Source organism: Nuphar pumila, chromosome 12, assembly GCF_984573655.1.
Source record: "Nuphar pumila chromosome 12, dmNupPumi1.hap1.1, whole genome shotgun sequence".
NCBI lineage: Eukaryota > Viridiplantae > Streptophyta > Magnoliopsida > Nymphaeales > Nymphaeaceae > Nuphar > Nuphar pumila.
Genome location: NC_143260.1, coordinates 24,992,635 through 25,007,617, shown reverse-complemented (window position 1 = coordinate 25,007,617; position 14,983 = coordinate 24,992,635). Strand labels below are relative to the sequence as shown.

The 14,983-nt window shown below is 35.4% G+C and overlaps 1 protein-coding gene across 1 annotated transcript; it reads right to left on the bottom strand.

The window, feature by feature from the left end:
* Positions 1-6,041: 6,041 nt before the first annotated feature.
* On the bottom strand, positions 6,042-7,913 carry LOC149820354 (GATA transcription factor 21-like). The gene is made up of 3 exons (XM_089982903.1): positions 7,650-7,913; positions 7,118-7,417; positions 6,042-6,560 (listed from the first exon to the last, which is right to left on the bottom strand). The coding sequence occupies exons 1-3, from the start codon at positions 7,902-7,904 to the stop codon at positions 6,168-6,170; spliced, it is 948 nt and encodes a 315-aa protein (XP_089839029.1). The 5' UTR covers positions 7,905-7,913; the 3' UTR covers positions 6,042-6,167.
* Positions 7,914-14,983: the final 7,070 nt, after the last annotated feature.

The following is a 14,983-nucleotide window of genomic DNA, read 5'->3' as shown; positions in this document are numbered from 1 at the left end:
ACTTGGCCAATGAAGATCGAATCCATTTCCATCAAATTTTTGTCATAATAGAAAAGGGGGTTGAGGGTCCCATTTTTTCTTCATATCCATTTCCTCTAGTGGTCTAGCAATGCTTGACTTTTGGAGAGCCCCTCCCTTGTGGATGGTCGGCCTTCTGGCGAACCCCTTCCTATTAGTGGGGACCTCTCTCACTCTCTTTATGCAATCTCTCATGCCACTTTTAGCAACCTTGTTTCCAGAAGGAGGGCAACCCCAGTCACATCACTCTCCCTCTTTCTCAGTGGGTTCATGAACCTCAGATTGGGGTCTCTCTCTCTCATGAGGCCCAGACCCTGGTTTGTTTGGACATGAGTCTTTTGTCCAAGGTTCAGGGTCTCATCAGATTTCTATCTGATTGTGGTTTATATATATATATATATATATATATATATATATATATATATATATATATATATATATAGAGAGAGAGAGAGAGAGAGAGAGAGAGAGAGAGAGAGAAACCCTGGTTTGTTAAGTCTGATCAGACTTCTGTCTGATCATGGTTACACACACACACACACACACACACACCTGCACCCATCATTTTAAAATTTTTTGTGTTATACCCAATGCTGCCCTTAAGGGCCTTGCCCTTTAAGGCACCACCCGTATATATAAGGATAAGAGGTTTTTCAAAATCCTTCAATATGGGACTAAACTTTTGTAGAGAACCCACTACTTATAAACTTAGAAAAAAAAAGAGGAAAAACTTAGAGATAGTTTTGAGCTAAAATCCAATAATCCCCTACGTGGATCAAAACTATTGAAAATGACTACAAATGTTGTTCACAAAGATTCAATGCATAAGTGAAGGTACCTTTTAGTTTTGAGTCCCATGTTAGTGTTACTCAGTCTGGGACCTCAATATTGTTATCTTTGAATTGAGAATACTAATTGACCTTCCAGACACTATAATATACACTTTCATTTTGGGTGGTCATAGTGTGTCTACGAATATATAGATGTTGCACATTAAGGGTCTTATGTTGTATCTCAGTTTTATGAGTGCTCTAGAGACAAAGTCTAAGTCTCATAGAAGGTGACTCCACCTTCATACTCACATAGGTAAGTCCATCAAGGGTATAAACCTATTTGAAATACCCCAGCTATAAGGCTTATTGATTTTATTAAGAGTTCAATTTGAATTCAACCTCTTTATACAAGTTTTGAGCACTTGACATCAGGAATGAAAAAAAATATTAAGTGTTCAATCCAATCACATATATTCTTGTTCTTCCTATTAAATCACTCGATATGATTTGACTCTTATAAAAAATTTTATGAAAGAGAACCCGTTGTACTTGAAGGATATAGTTATGCAAACTAGAATTCTGATTCCAATTAATCATTATTCACAAGTGGTTGGATATTTACTCTTATATTTGGAGCAATTGCTTGAGAATCCAAGAAGAAAATTGTAATAACTCAGTTTACAATGAAAGCATAATTGATAGCACTAACATAGGTAGTATAGAAGCTAAGTAGCTAAAGAATCTCTTAATGAAGATACCATTAGGAGATAAGTTAGTATTCCTACGATAGTTAAGCAGCTATATACAAAGTGAAAGGTAATATTTATGGTAAAAAATATAGATATATCAGTCTAAAGCAGCAACACCTCAAAATTTAATTTGTAGAAGAATTCTAAACTCTGAAAAATATAAAAGAATAAAATCAATGATGAAGGTCAAAACTCAAATGAGACAATTGGGTGACAGTGAGGTGGAAGATCACTCAAATAATGGATTGAAAGTCTCCAAAAACTCCAAAAACACATCTCACTTCATGATCAAGAAAAATTGTTGATCAATATAAACATTTCAATAACTATGTGCTTGTTATGTATGTGTACATTTTCATATATGTTCATAACTTTATGTATGTACATTTTCATAACTGTTATTATAGTTTTTAGTTTTTTTGCACAGAACTGAGTTTTTCAATTCAGTTCTTTCTATACATATTATAGGTACATTTCAGTTATGCTTATATATGTTACAAGTTCTTTTTAATTTTTTTGCAAAAAACTGAATTCACTATTCTTTGAATGAGTTTTGCAGGTCTATGTTTTGTGTATACAAATAGTTTTTTGCTCAAAACGGAATTTCATACTGTTGCATACTTTTGTTGGTTACAATTGAATGTAAAAACAAAGTTTTAATTTTTATATGTAAAGGTGAAACTAGTATCGCTAAAAGTAGAATTTTGCTAGTTTATGGTAGCAAAAACCATTGTATGTACTTTCATCGGAAGATTGTCACCATGAAAATCTTGACTTCCGTTGTTTCAGTCATCAGGCAAATCTCATTTACGCTTTTAGTTGAACTTTTGCGGGAAATCTTTGGAGGCAAAAGCCACATTTTTTTTTGTTTCTATCAAAAGGGTAAAATCATAAAAAATACCCTCAAATTCATGGAAAATCAAGCAGGTGGGTATTCAGAGAATATTATGATATCTTGTGGCTATGTTGTGAATAGCATTATTGTAAGGGGTAGTGTGGTCATTTTTCACAAAATTGACTCTAACATTCATATTTTAGGTTTTTTTTAAACCATCCCTATCTTCTTATATTATGAGCCATTCATTTTTTGCCATCTTAGAAATTGAATCATATGGTATATTAAATGTGATAAAACCTCCTAGCCTAATATATAAATCATGATAAATATATTTGTATGTTTAAATCTAACATTTGGTAACTAGATCCACACAAACAATATTGTATACCACCACATGCATCGTGGTTCATAATTACTAATCTCTCTCTCCATAGAGTCATTAGAATATGAGAACTGAAATATGGCATTTCCAACTTTTTTTCCAAACCCAACCATGTAAATGTGCTTGGCATGAATTATTTGCTAGGGATCAACCATTGGATCGTGTATTTTTAACAAAAAAAAATATGATTTTTTAATGCTTGAATATTTATGAAGATTATGAGCCATTGATTTGTCGTGGTGTATGTTGTTTGCTGATGATATTGTTTTGATTGATGAGTCTAGAGTTGGGGTTAATGCTAAGTTAGAATTATGGAGACAGACATTGGAAGCAAGAGGTTTTAAGTTGAGTAAGAGTAAGACAAAATATATGGAATGTCGGTTTAGTAAGCAACAAAGTAGTGATGGGAGCGTAGTGAAGCTTGGTGAGCAAGAAATACCGGTGGATGATTGTTTCAAATATTTGAGATTTATCATTCAAAAGTATAAAGAAATTGATGGAGATGTAAATCATAGGATAAAGGTTGGGTGGATGAAATGAAAAAGTGCAACTAGAGTGTTGTGCGATCGTAGAATGCCATTGCGGTTGAAGGAAAAGTTTTATAGGATGACTATTAGGCCCGCTTTACTATATGGTATAGAATGTTGGGCTGCCAAGAGACATCATATTCAAAAAATGAGTGTAGCTGAGATGCGTATGCTTAGATGGATGTGTGAAAATACAATAAAAGATAAGATTCAGAACGAGGAGATACGTAAGAAGATAGGCGTTGCACCCATTAAAAATAAGATGAGAGAGAATCGTTTACAGTGGTTTGAACATATTCGGCGAAGGCCTAATGATGCTTCAGTTAGAAGGATGGAGAAATGGGAAAACATATTAGTTAAAAGAGGTCAGGGTAGGCCTAGGAAGACTTGGATGGAGATGATAGGAAAGGATATGAATGCTTTGAACCTCACCAAGGACATGGCATTGGATAAAAATGATTGGAAGAGAAGGATTCATGTGGAAGACCTAGAATGATTTTCTTTGTTGGTTCATATCGCCGACCCCAATTGTTTTGGGATGAAGGCATAGTTGTTGTTGTTGTTGTATGAGCCATTGATTTTAAAGCCTTAAAAAAATCTCATTTATGCATTAAAATGGATGATTTAAGAGTGGGTTCTTATAAAGCCAAACATGTAAATCACATCCGCACAAATAGATTCTAGAGAAAAGAACAAAAAAACTATGAAAATTGTGGTTCACATATTAGTTTTCATATTCTCGTGACTTATATATATATATATATGAAAAGTGGTAACTGCCCTACCATGAGCAAATGGACATTTTTCAGTGTTTTTCGCAAATCTGACCCTGTAGACATGTTTGGCATGGTCGATTTGCTAGAGAATGACACTTGGATCATGTTTTTTAGGATAAAAACATGTTTTTTAAGCTTTGAATATTTATAAAAAATTTAGACCATCAATATTTAAATCTTATCAAAACCTATCTGCATGTTGGAATTGAAAGATCGAAGTGTCAATTCCTAGAAAATCAAGCATGTAGAATATATATATAGTTAGATTTAAGAAAAACATGAAAAAAAACCTTTGAAATCCTTGTAGGCTGGCAGTAAGTTAGAAAAGTGGAGGCAGCTACCACCTCTCTCTCTATCTATCTCTCTATATATATAAGAGTGTATCATCAAACACACAAAGTGTTTGATGATAACAAACACGTTTTTGCCACTGATTGCGCAATATCAGTGGCAGAAACATCATTAATTTATTTTAAAGAATGACCTTTAGCAGCTCGACCACCAATAAAGGTCAAAATACTGCAAAAAAAAAAAAAATCAAACACGCCAAGCCCATCAGACTAATTTAGGATGAAATTCTCTCTCTCTCTCTCTCTCTCTATATATATATATATATATATGGGTACGTGCTAAATGAAACATGTAAATGGGTTTTTCTGCTCTCTCTTTTTTTTTTGCAGTTCTGACCCCATAAATGTGTTGGACATGGTCGATTTACGAGAAATCCACACTTGGATCATGTGTTTTCAATGAAAAAATTGTTATATATTGCCTAAAAAATTTACAATGATTTTGGACGGTTGTTTTTTTGAACGAAATAAAAACCCAGTCATGTGTCAGAATCTAACACTTCAAGAGATGATGCCTATAAAATCATGTACATAGATCACATCTGTACGGTTAGAATTTAAAAATAAAATGAAAAAGACTTGAAAAATTCATTAAGCACATATCATTTAGGATATTTTATTTAGGACGTGTCATTTAGGATATTTTATTTAGCACGGACCCATTACTCATATATATTACTCTCTCTCTCTCTCTCTCTCTCTCTATATATATATATATATATATATATATATATATATATATATATATATATATATATAAAGAGAGAGATAGAGAAGGGGGATGAAGAACTGCATGAAGATTTTCACATCATGTGACCTATTTAAACAGTAAAGAAAGGGCTTTAACAGGACTAAACCCCCAAAATTGCCAACCAGGCCCAATACAATCCTCTTGTTATCGTTCTAGTTAACCACAAATCAGAGCACACAGGATACAACCGGTTGACTCAAAACTGCCGCTTTTTGACCCCTTTATTGGTCCAACTCGAGGAATGAAAACTATCACATAATTTAAGAAAATCAACTACAACTAGTTACACTCGTACGTTGGGCTTAACCAACTTTTAGGGTAGAATTCTAAGGCATTCATGATCCAGTTTGAGGAGTCCAAACTATAATTGGGACCAGACTGGGCGCAATACTCGGTTCATGCCTTTAGGTTTGGCGTTAGTAGAAAGGTATACCATGAAAACTATTGTTGCAATCAGTAAAATATTTTAGTATGTGTCCATGCAGTGTACTGTACTATTTGTATCATATTCGAACCTTTACATAAACAGCAGATGGATCTTATATAAAATGGTTGACACGGTACACGTCCATTCATGGACCACACTAGCTCTATCAGTTATCCGCTATCTCTCTCTCTCTCTCTCACACACACACACACACACACACATTTTAAGAAAACAATGGCAATTCAACCAAGAACCTCATTATACTAATAGTACTCTATATGACAATTCAACCAATAACCTCATTAGTCTAATAGTACATAGTAATTAAAATGAAGATTCACCGATTGTATGATGGTTTTACCGCACTTTCATCTCTCTCTCTCTTTCATACTAAGAAAACAATCACAATTCAAACCAGAACCTCATTATACCTACAGTACATAGAAACTAAAATGAAGATTGACTGGTTTTATTGATGGTTTTACCGCGCTTTCATATAGAAGAACCTCATTATACTAATAGTACATAGTAAACCAAACTGGTTCCCACTATCAACCGACATCAATGGAGAAGGATTCAGCCATGAACAAGACCACAGGAAAGAGCCATTAACAAAATTGCGGCTTGTTCTATATCTTCAGGGAACACTCTCGTGAAAGGCTTGGTCTTTCTCAATTCCACTGAGAAATCAAGGCTGTTGGTTGCTGTAGGATACTTCAAGTTCTCATCTTCAAGTTCACAGTTCAAGTCTAGCTCAAAGCATAGGTTTTTCCTCCTACGTGGAGTGGTGAATATCTTGCTTTTTCTCTTGTAATGTGTGGTTGATTTAGGATCAGATCTCTTCTGCTTCTTCAGCTTACTTGTTACGGGTGATGGATCGCAATTTTCACCCGTTTGAGATTCCGCTGCTGCTGCTGCTTTAGCTCTCCTTGCCTTGTGGTGCCTGATCCCACAAGCATTGCATAGGGACTGCATTTGATTTGGAAGATAGAAGAGTGATAAGTTAAAGCTGTATGTATATTCCTTCTGTACATTATGACTTTCATTTAACTGAACGGACACTTCAAACCAAGTATCACTTCGTGACTCTAAAAGAAAAAAAAAACTTCTTATTGAACTAACTGATTCGACTCAACATAATAAGGCAATTTGGCCATGATCCTAAATGGTGGGAAAGTTGATCATGACCGATTGTAGCTCCTACTAGGTTGTGATCAAGAAATAGTAATAGGATGGTGACCTCTAGTAGCTAGACTTCTAAATTAATGCACCCGTACATTTTCATCAAACAAAACTAGGGCCGTCGCAAACCTGGGTGTTTCAAGGAGAGAAAAAGAAAGTCCTTCGAAAAGCTGAGCTCATGTAGCATGGCTGGCTAGTGACAAGTGAAGATGTGCCTGTGTACCGTGTCAATGGTAAGCGAAACCATGTAAAGTGCGGGCTGGACGAATCCCGAGGCCGTGGTAGAAGGCAACTAAATAAATAAACCATTAGATCATTATCTATCAAGGGATTGCAGGTGTTACCTTGGGTCCAAGAGGGCCACTCCTCCATAGAGGTGTCTTGGTTGTGTTGCAGTCTGCACATGTTCTTACTGGATTGTTGGAGTTGTTGTAGCCGCTAGATGACCTTTGTTGATGATCATGATGGTTATGGTGATGCCGATCATAATGATGAGGATGATCATGCCCTCTGTGGATATGAACATTATGATGGTCATGACCATTTGTCATATTGGGGTTGCTTATCAATGGATCATCCAAGATCATGCCATGATCATATGGTGTTGGATCACTCAATCCATTTGAGGTGTGTTGCACTGCAACCTGCACTCACCAAGCTAATCATGATCAAAGAAACATATATAACAAGTAGAACAAGAAAAAGAAAATATCTTTATCAAAGTGGAAAAGTCGCTCCTAATATTTTCTTTGAAGGCTCCTAAAGCCCATAGTAAGAGCCAATGCAACCTAGTAGCCGCTGGCTATGATCTTTGATGTATTGGCCCTTATATATATATATATATAAATGTTCTTAACTTAAATCTACCATACATACCTTATATTGATCATGGCTTTCATGTTGGCTGAAGAAAATGGGACTTGGGCATTGAGAATGTGGGGTGGGATCAAAGAGAAGAAGCTGCTTGTGTATGAAATGATCAGGGGTTGTCATAAAACCTCTGCCATCCCCCCACACCAAATCACCAGACGGCAACATGGTTTCCCCTTCTCCTGATCCGCCTTCCTTTACATTTTCATGACGTTCATGGTTTGCACGAGAGCTTATAAGGTGGGGATAAATTGAAGACATGAACCACCTGTGACTGTAGACGATAAGTGAGGTAGAAGAATTTTTCTAAGATGCTGAAATGGGTGAAAAACCTGTAGCCACTAAATAACACAAGGTAGATACAAGAAGACAGCCCTAGATTTTTATTCATTCTTTTTTTGGGTAATTTACATATAGGTGCCTAACCTATGGCAATTTTATGTTTACGCATCTCAGGTTTGAAATACTTGGGATAGATAATCTTTTAAATGTTTTTTCAGAAAACTGCCGCAGTTTCTTTTTCTCTCTGAAATTACTTTGTTTACTTTTTAAGCATAGCTACAAAAGTAAAGGTCTATAAAAGTGACATTCAATGATTTAAAGAAAAAAAGGTTAAAATTATCTTCTCAAAACTAAGCTAGAGTTAGGTGAATAAAAAAGCAAATCAGGCAGTCATCTGAGCAATTATTAAAAAAGTTACTTCGTCTATTTTAAATATGCAAAACCTGTGACCCCGAAACTACTATTTTTTTATCCTTTCTCTCTCTAGAAAGGAAAGTGAAAAGAAAGAAAGAAAATGCGGAAAAAAAAAGAGAAGATAAAAGAAAAGTAGAGGCTGACATTCACGTGACACTGCAAAGAGATCCAAGAGACAAGTGTTGTTCTGGTGTGAAGATTAGGCGAGAGTGCTACATGACATTCCAAAATGACAAAATAGCGTAGGGAGGTCACTGCACAACATTAAATCCTCAAGTTTCTTAAAAAAAACATTAAATCCCTCAAGTTGGTGCCCAATTATGGTGGTATTGGAGTTCTAGGGCCTCCCCATTAAAAAAAAAAATGATTTGTTATGCTTTGGGCCCCTCAGTCTTGCCAAGGATGCATCGATTGCTTTTGTGCAGACCAAACTGACAGCAGCATCCCGTTGTACCTTTTTGCAACCCCTCAGGCCTCAGGACCCGGACTTTGTCCATTTCCTCGGGATTTTTTCGACGCAGCCCTTTCATTTACCTTTTTCCCAAGCTGATCAGATTTTGCGTCGATCATCTCTTCAGCAAACGCCATGTCTATGAGAACACTCTACCTTCATTCGTCCACAAAAGTTACCCTAGCTACGGTTCCTCCTCCCTTTGACTTTTGCAAATTGCATAGCTCCGGCCTTAACTAATTATGGGTACCTTTTTTAGATACGTATCCCTGTGCAGGCACAGGGATGATATTTTGTAGTTTCCTGTGTTTTTACCCTGTTTATGTCCCTGTTTTATGTATACGAGTACTTCTGTGGTGGTAATGTACCACATAACTTTACAGAGATCTAAGCTGCAAAAGCAAATTCTAATCATTGGAATCATGTTTATCGTATTCTATTTAGTGTTTTCATGTGTTAAAGTTGACTCAAATACGATGTTTTATTTTATTTTTAAATCACCCTTATTTTCATGAATTGCTAGCCATTGATATTTTACTGGTGTATTAAACATGTACTAAATAAGCCATGCTAAACATATCTGCACTGTGTGGTTAGATTTAGCACTTGATAGCTAGATGTATGCAAACAATTAGTATATACTATACAGTATGGTATCATGGTACAGAACCACCATATATTTTCCGTATATATAAATTTTTAAAGGATAACATATACACATGGCTATTCACATCACACACAGATCATTTTTTATGCAGCAGTGCTGAATGCTTCTGCTGCAGTCTCAATACTTCTCCATATGGACACCACACCCATCTTGAGAAATGCCAAGATAGGTGACTATCAAGCAGGTTGCGGCAGGCCCACCACTCAGCTACGCTGCATAAAATATGAAGTCTATCATAAATCACACACTTGCTGATTTGCCCTCTTACTAAGTACGCGTATGTTTCGCATTTCACCAAGTATTGAACTCCTGCATTGGGACGCTCTTATTGTGAGTTTATGTTTTTTCTTTTTTTCTTGTAAGTCTATCATAAATCAAACTTGCTGATTTGCCCTCTTACTAAGTACGCGTATGTTTCGCATTTCACCGAGTATTGAACTCCTACATTGGGACACTCTTATTGTGAGTTTATGTTTTTTCTTTTTTTCTTGTATGAGAGAGAGAGAGAGAGAGAGACTTCCAAGTTTCATTCACGAAGATCAATCAAAAGAGTTATGGTGGGGCACGCCTGCCATCATCATGAGTAGAATTAGTTTCATGTTAATCAGATATCCATATGGATAGCATCAGTTTTCTGCAGTTACCTTACAACAACAACAACAACAACAACAACTAAGCCTTCATCCCAAAACAATTGGGGTCGGCCATATGAACCAAAAAAGAAAATCATTCTTGGTCTTCCACATGAATCCTTCTCCTCCAATCATTTCTATCTAATGTCATGTCCTCGGTGAGGTTCAAAGCATTCATATCCTTTCCTATCATCTCCATCCATGTCTTCCTAGGCCTACCCCGACCTCTTTTAACTAATATATTTTCTCATTTCTCCATCCTTTTAACTGGTGCATCATTAGGCCTTCGCCGAATATGTCCAAACCACCGTAAACGATTCTCTCTCATCTTATTTTCAATGGGTACCTTCTTACGTATCTCCTCGTTCTAAATCTTATCTTTTATTGTATTTCTACACATCCATCTAAGCATATGCATCTCAGCTACACTCATTTTTTGAATATGATGTCTCTTGACAGCCCAACATTCTGTACCATATAGTAAAGCAGGCCTAATAGCCATCCTATAAAACTTTCCCTTCAACCGCAATGACATTCTACAATCGCACAACACACCAGTTGCACTTTTTCATTTCATTCACCCAACCTTTATCCTATGATTTACATCTCCATCAATTTTCTGCAGTTAGCTTGATTAAAAAAAATTCTGCTGCTGTCGCTGCTACTATTGCACTACTGCATGCCACTACTACTATTGTCATATATAGTAGCCAAACTATTCCACAGCAATTTCTCGGGAAGTCTCCTCATCGACAAATCACGATTAATCGGTAAAAGAATCAGCCAACCTCGGCATTCATAGTCCTCGGCAGATAGCGATTAATTGGCATATGACAAAAAACATGATTAATCAGCACAAAAAATCGTCATTCATATTTTAACAACAAAAAATCTAGAACTAATATCACACATTTCAAGATAATTTATTAAAACTTTTTAAAATTGGTGGTTCTGACGTGAAAAGTTTCACATTTTGGGTGCCCGAGAGAGGAACATAATGTTGTAGTAAATTTCTCTTCTTTTTTCTGTCTCCCCAAATCGCGTATGGAACTTTTCTAATAACTCTTTGCATTCAAATGCTTTTCTGCTGCATGATGTTAAATGAGGAAAGTGGGAGAGCTGGAATGCAAGCTTCTGTAAGACATGGGGATGACGTTTTCTGTTGAGAATAGTTTCTACAATGGATTTTTTTTCTTTCAGTAGTTGCAATTTTTTTTTATTATGCTGCCTTACAGCCTGGCAATACTTTCCTAGCAGGCTGGATTTGAGTGTGGCCTAAGTATCGCAGAAGTTTACATGTTTCTCTATTTTAGACTACACTCTTGATTTGAGTTTAGCTCATTTATTCATTCTTTCTCAAGCTGAGTTTGGCTTACTTGATGCATTATGAGCCTAATTCTTGTCCAAAAAAATAAGGTTAGAACATGGTTAGAGTAACATGTGTTGAACCATTTGGTTAAAGGAATTATTCTATTTATCGACTTCAAACATGGAATAACATGTTTCCTAAAATAGTAGTTGGACATAGGGTATAAGAAAATTCAAGACAATTTCGTAAAAGTATAATGTAACACCCCAATCCGGGACTTTTGGAGTCCGAGTTCATGGGCATCACTTTTCAGAGGGAAATACCAAACTACCGCACCAAAAACATGGCACCAACTTTTTTTTCTTTAAATAACAACATTAATTAAATTCAAATAAAGCAAATCTCACGAAATCCATAAAGGCTACATCATCCAAACAATAAACAAAGAAAAAACAAGAACTGCTTTGCTGAAAAACGAGGCTACCTACATCCTAAAGAAGGCTGGCAACATCCCAACACCAAGTCTTGTCTCTCAAGTCACCTGCAACTTACAATTGTAATAATTAAAAGGAGTGAGTTTACAACTCAGTAAAAAATAAATTATAAGCAGAAATAAATTTAAATTATAAATGGAGTAAGCTCTAAGCTCTTAATTTTATTTTAGCTTTCGATCACACATCACATGCAGGTTTGTATCTTTTAATTTCCTCCAGTTTCTCACTCAATTCTCACAAGTCAGCATCCTCTCAATACTAACTATTATCTATTTTGGTTATACTAATAATAGCCTATTGTAGGAATAACAACCCGTGTAAAATATCTCAATTCTATGATGTTCGTTAGACTATGAACCACTCTCATTCAGTCCACTGCAATGTAGGACCCCTGGTAGCGAGCCGACAAGTCAAAGGTCTAGAGCTATACCTGTTCTGAGGTTTTTGTGGTTCATGCTACATCTTAATCTACTATAGACTCCCAAATTCTCTCGATGAAACCTTAAAATTCCCTAAGAAATATGCATCTCATGCATTCATATGAACTCTCACTCAAGTTCATTTTCATTGTCTCTCAACAGTGTTCTCAAGAGACATTCTCATTCAAGTATTCTCAATGGACAAGTCCTAGAGTTCTGAGGTTCACCAATTTTTAAGCATGCAGAGATGCAGTCTCTCTACATCTATAAATCTCAATGACCCCAACAGTGGCAATTCACACACTAACGAACATCAGGCAGTCATTTACATATCTTTCTCGATGATTTATGAGGTTCTAAGCATGCTATAGTATTTCAAGTACAATATCACCTCTGTAACTATTATGGAACTCAAATCTCATCTCAAGAACTTTGTTCTCATGCATGTATTTCTAAGTTCTTCACAAACTCAAGTATGCATTTCATCTAACATTCAATAATTCAATACATGCAACTCATGATGAAATATTACATATACATGAAATCATTTATGGCAATCAAGACTAATTCACATGTATTCATTCTCTAATCACAAAAAAAATATATTTCTATCATGAAGTTGCAAACTCATTAAATTTAGTCATGATTTCATGTGGTCTAATTTATAAATGTGTCAGCAGACAATATTTTATTAACTAAAATATGTATCATTTTCCTTACCTCAAATAAGAATGTTGCATTCTAGTTGCAATTGAGTCTCACGTGAGTCTAATAATAGAGTTTGATCATCATATAAATATGTTTATAATAATAAACAAATATTATTTATATTTTGTCAAAATTATCAAAATACCCCTCTCAAAGTAATCCGTCAAACCTTAATTTTTGTGCCCCTGGTTTGGTCAGAACCATAGAATAAAAAAATTCCTCTCTGTGATATGAACTCAATTCACCAAATCTCACTCAATTTAGAGTTTAGGGTGCGAGGTTATGCACTTTTTACTTAATTGGATATTAGGTTATATACAAGGGTAGTTTGGTTATTTCACCTCTCTGTGATTTGACTTGACTCAGCCTAGGTCACACTGGGTTTGATCTGAGTTTGAAATACTAGGTTTAATGAACCTATTCCAGACTCAACTAGGTTTGGGTTCTGACCCATCTGGATTTTATAAAATTCATCATTGATCCATTTACTAAATGGTACATATCCATATCTAGTTTGGTATAACTAGACTGAACTTGAACTGGATTGGTTTTATTCTGTCCCAATCAAGAACCAAAATCGATCCAGCCCAAAACAGATTGGATCACACCCAGTTCTAATTTGGATCCAAAATTGTTAGACTGGATCCAAACCTAATTCTGATCTGGATCCAGAACTAATCCATCTCGGTTCAGAATGGATCCGGACCTAGTTTTGTCTAGAGCTGGTTCAACCTGGATCGATCTAGATCAATCAGATCAAACTGGATTCAATCCTAAACTAGAAAAACAAGACTCTATTAGACCCTACCCGATTCAGTCAGACCGACTCAGTTTGGTTCATACCAGACCGGTTTGGTCGACCAAGACAATATTTTTTCACTTAGCCAGATCAGTCTAGACTGAACCCAAACCCAATCAGCATCTGTCAGGCCCGACTCGATTTGGGTTCGCACCCAGACCGACTCAATCTGGTTTAGTCTGAACTGGGTCAGTCACAATATAAAATTTAAAGAAAAAAGAAAAATATGTCATGTAAATAACAATTACAACTTACATCATGTAAGGCCCCAAAATTATAACCCAAAAAACACTTAATTTTTTTTAAAAAAATATCAAAAACATTGTTTTGATTTTGGTAGAACTTTAGGTGAGTTATAGATCTTATAATTATCTCAACTAAATTAAAATATGAATAACATTCAGCATTTAAAATTAATTCAATCCTAAATAAATTAAGTGTATTTAGAGTATCTCAAAACCAAAATAAATAATGTCCTTTCAAAACACAATCTTGAGAAAAGAAAAATGATTAGCTCTCGACATTGCCGTAATGTTCCATCATTTCAAGGCCTCTCAATGAGTACCTACATATTCATAACTGGAGTCAGACTTGTTGTGTCTCAATAGGAAATACAAAAGCATAGTACATGTCAATAGAACCAATTATACATGGAACATGCATACATTGACATATACGAAATAAATAGCAGTGCTATCATTCAGAACATGTTATCAAATACAAATACATGTCATAGTTTAATTTGGGTGAAAATATCATAATCATGTTATAAGTAAGATATCTCTTCTTGCATGGGTGGCTTTAACATCCTTTTATTTAAGTTTTCTTTCTTAGGTGATGCACACAATGCCTAAACTTAATGCACAATCAATCATTATTTTGTTATCTAATATCTGTGGGTACTAACATAGTTTCATTTTTTAAATTAGGTCAACAACTTAGGAGGGGTATATTCAAACAATTTGTGGATTAACCATGACCGTGCACCATTTATCAGTGTTGGGTGAGAGACTACCATCGTTGAGAAGAAGCTCTCAACACCTCTAACCAGATCTATCAGACTTCACTCATGAGTTACATACCTACCACCCTGTGGCTGCAGTGATAATTATTTTTTCTATCTTCATGGTGGTGGAGAAGCAACCTTTTGTGTTTTAAATAAACT

Coding starts and splice junctions, on each gene's coding strand:
- LOC149820354 (XM_089982903.1), bottom strand. CDS start 7,904: ATGTCTTCAATTTATCCCCACCTTATAAGCTCTCGTGCAAACCATGAA. Junction 7,418..7,649: donor AAAGCCATGATCAATATAAG/GTATGTATGGTA, acceptor TGGTGAGTGCAG/GTTGCAGTGCAACACACCTC. Junction 6,561..7,117: donor GTGGCCCTCTTGGACCCAAG/GTAACACCTGCA, acceptor AATCAAATGCAG/TCCCTATGCAATGCTTGTGG.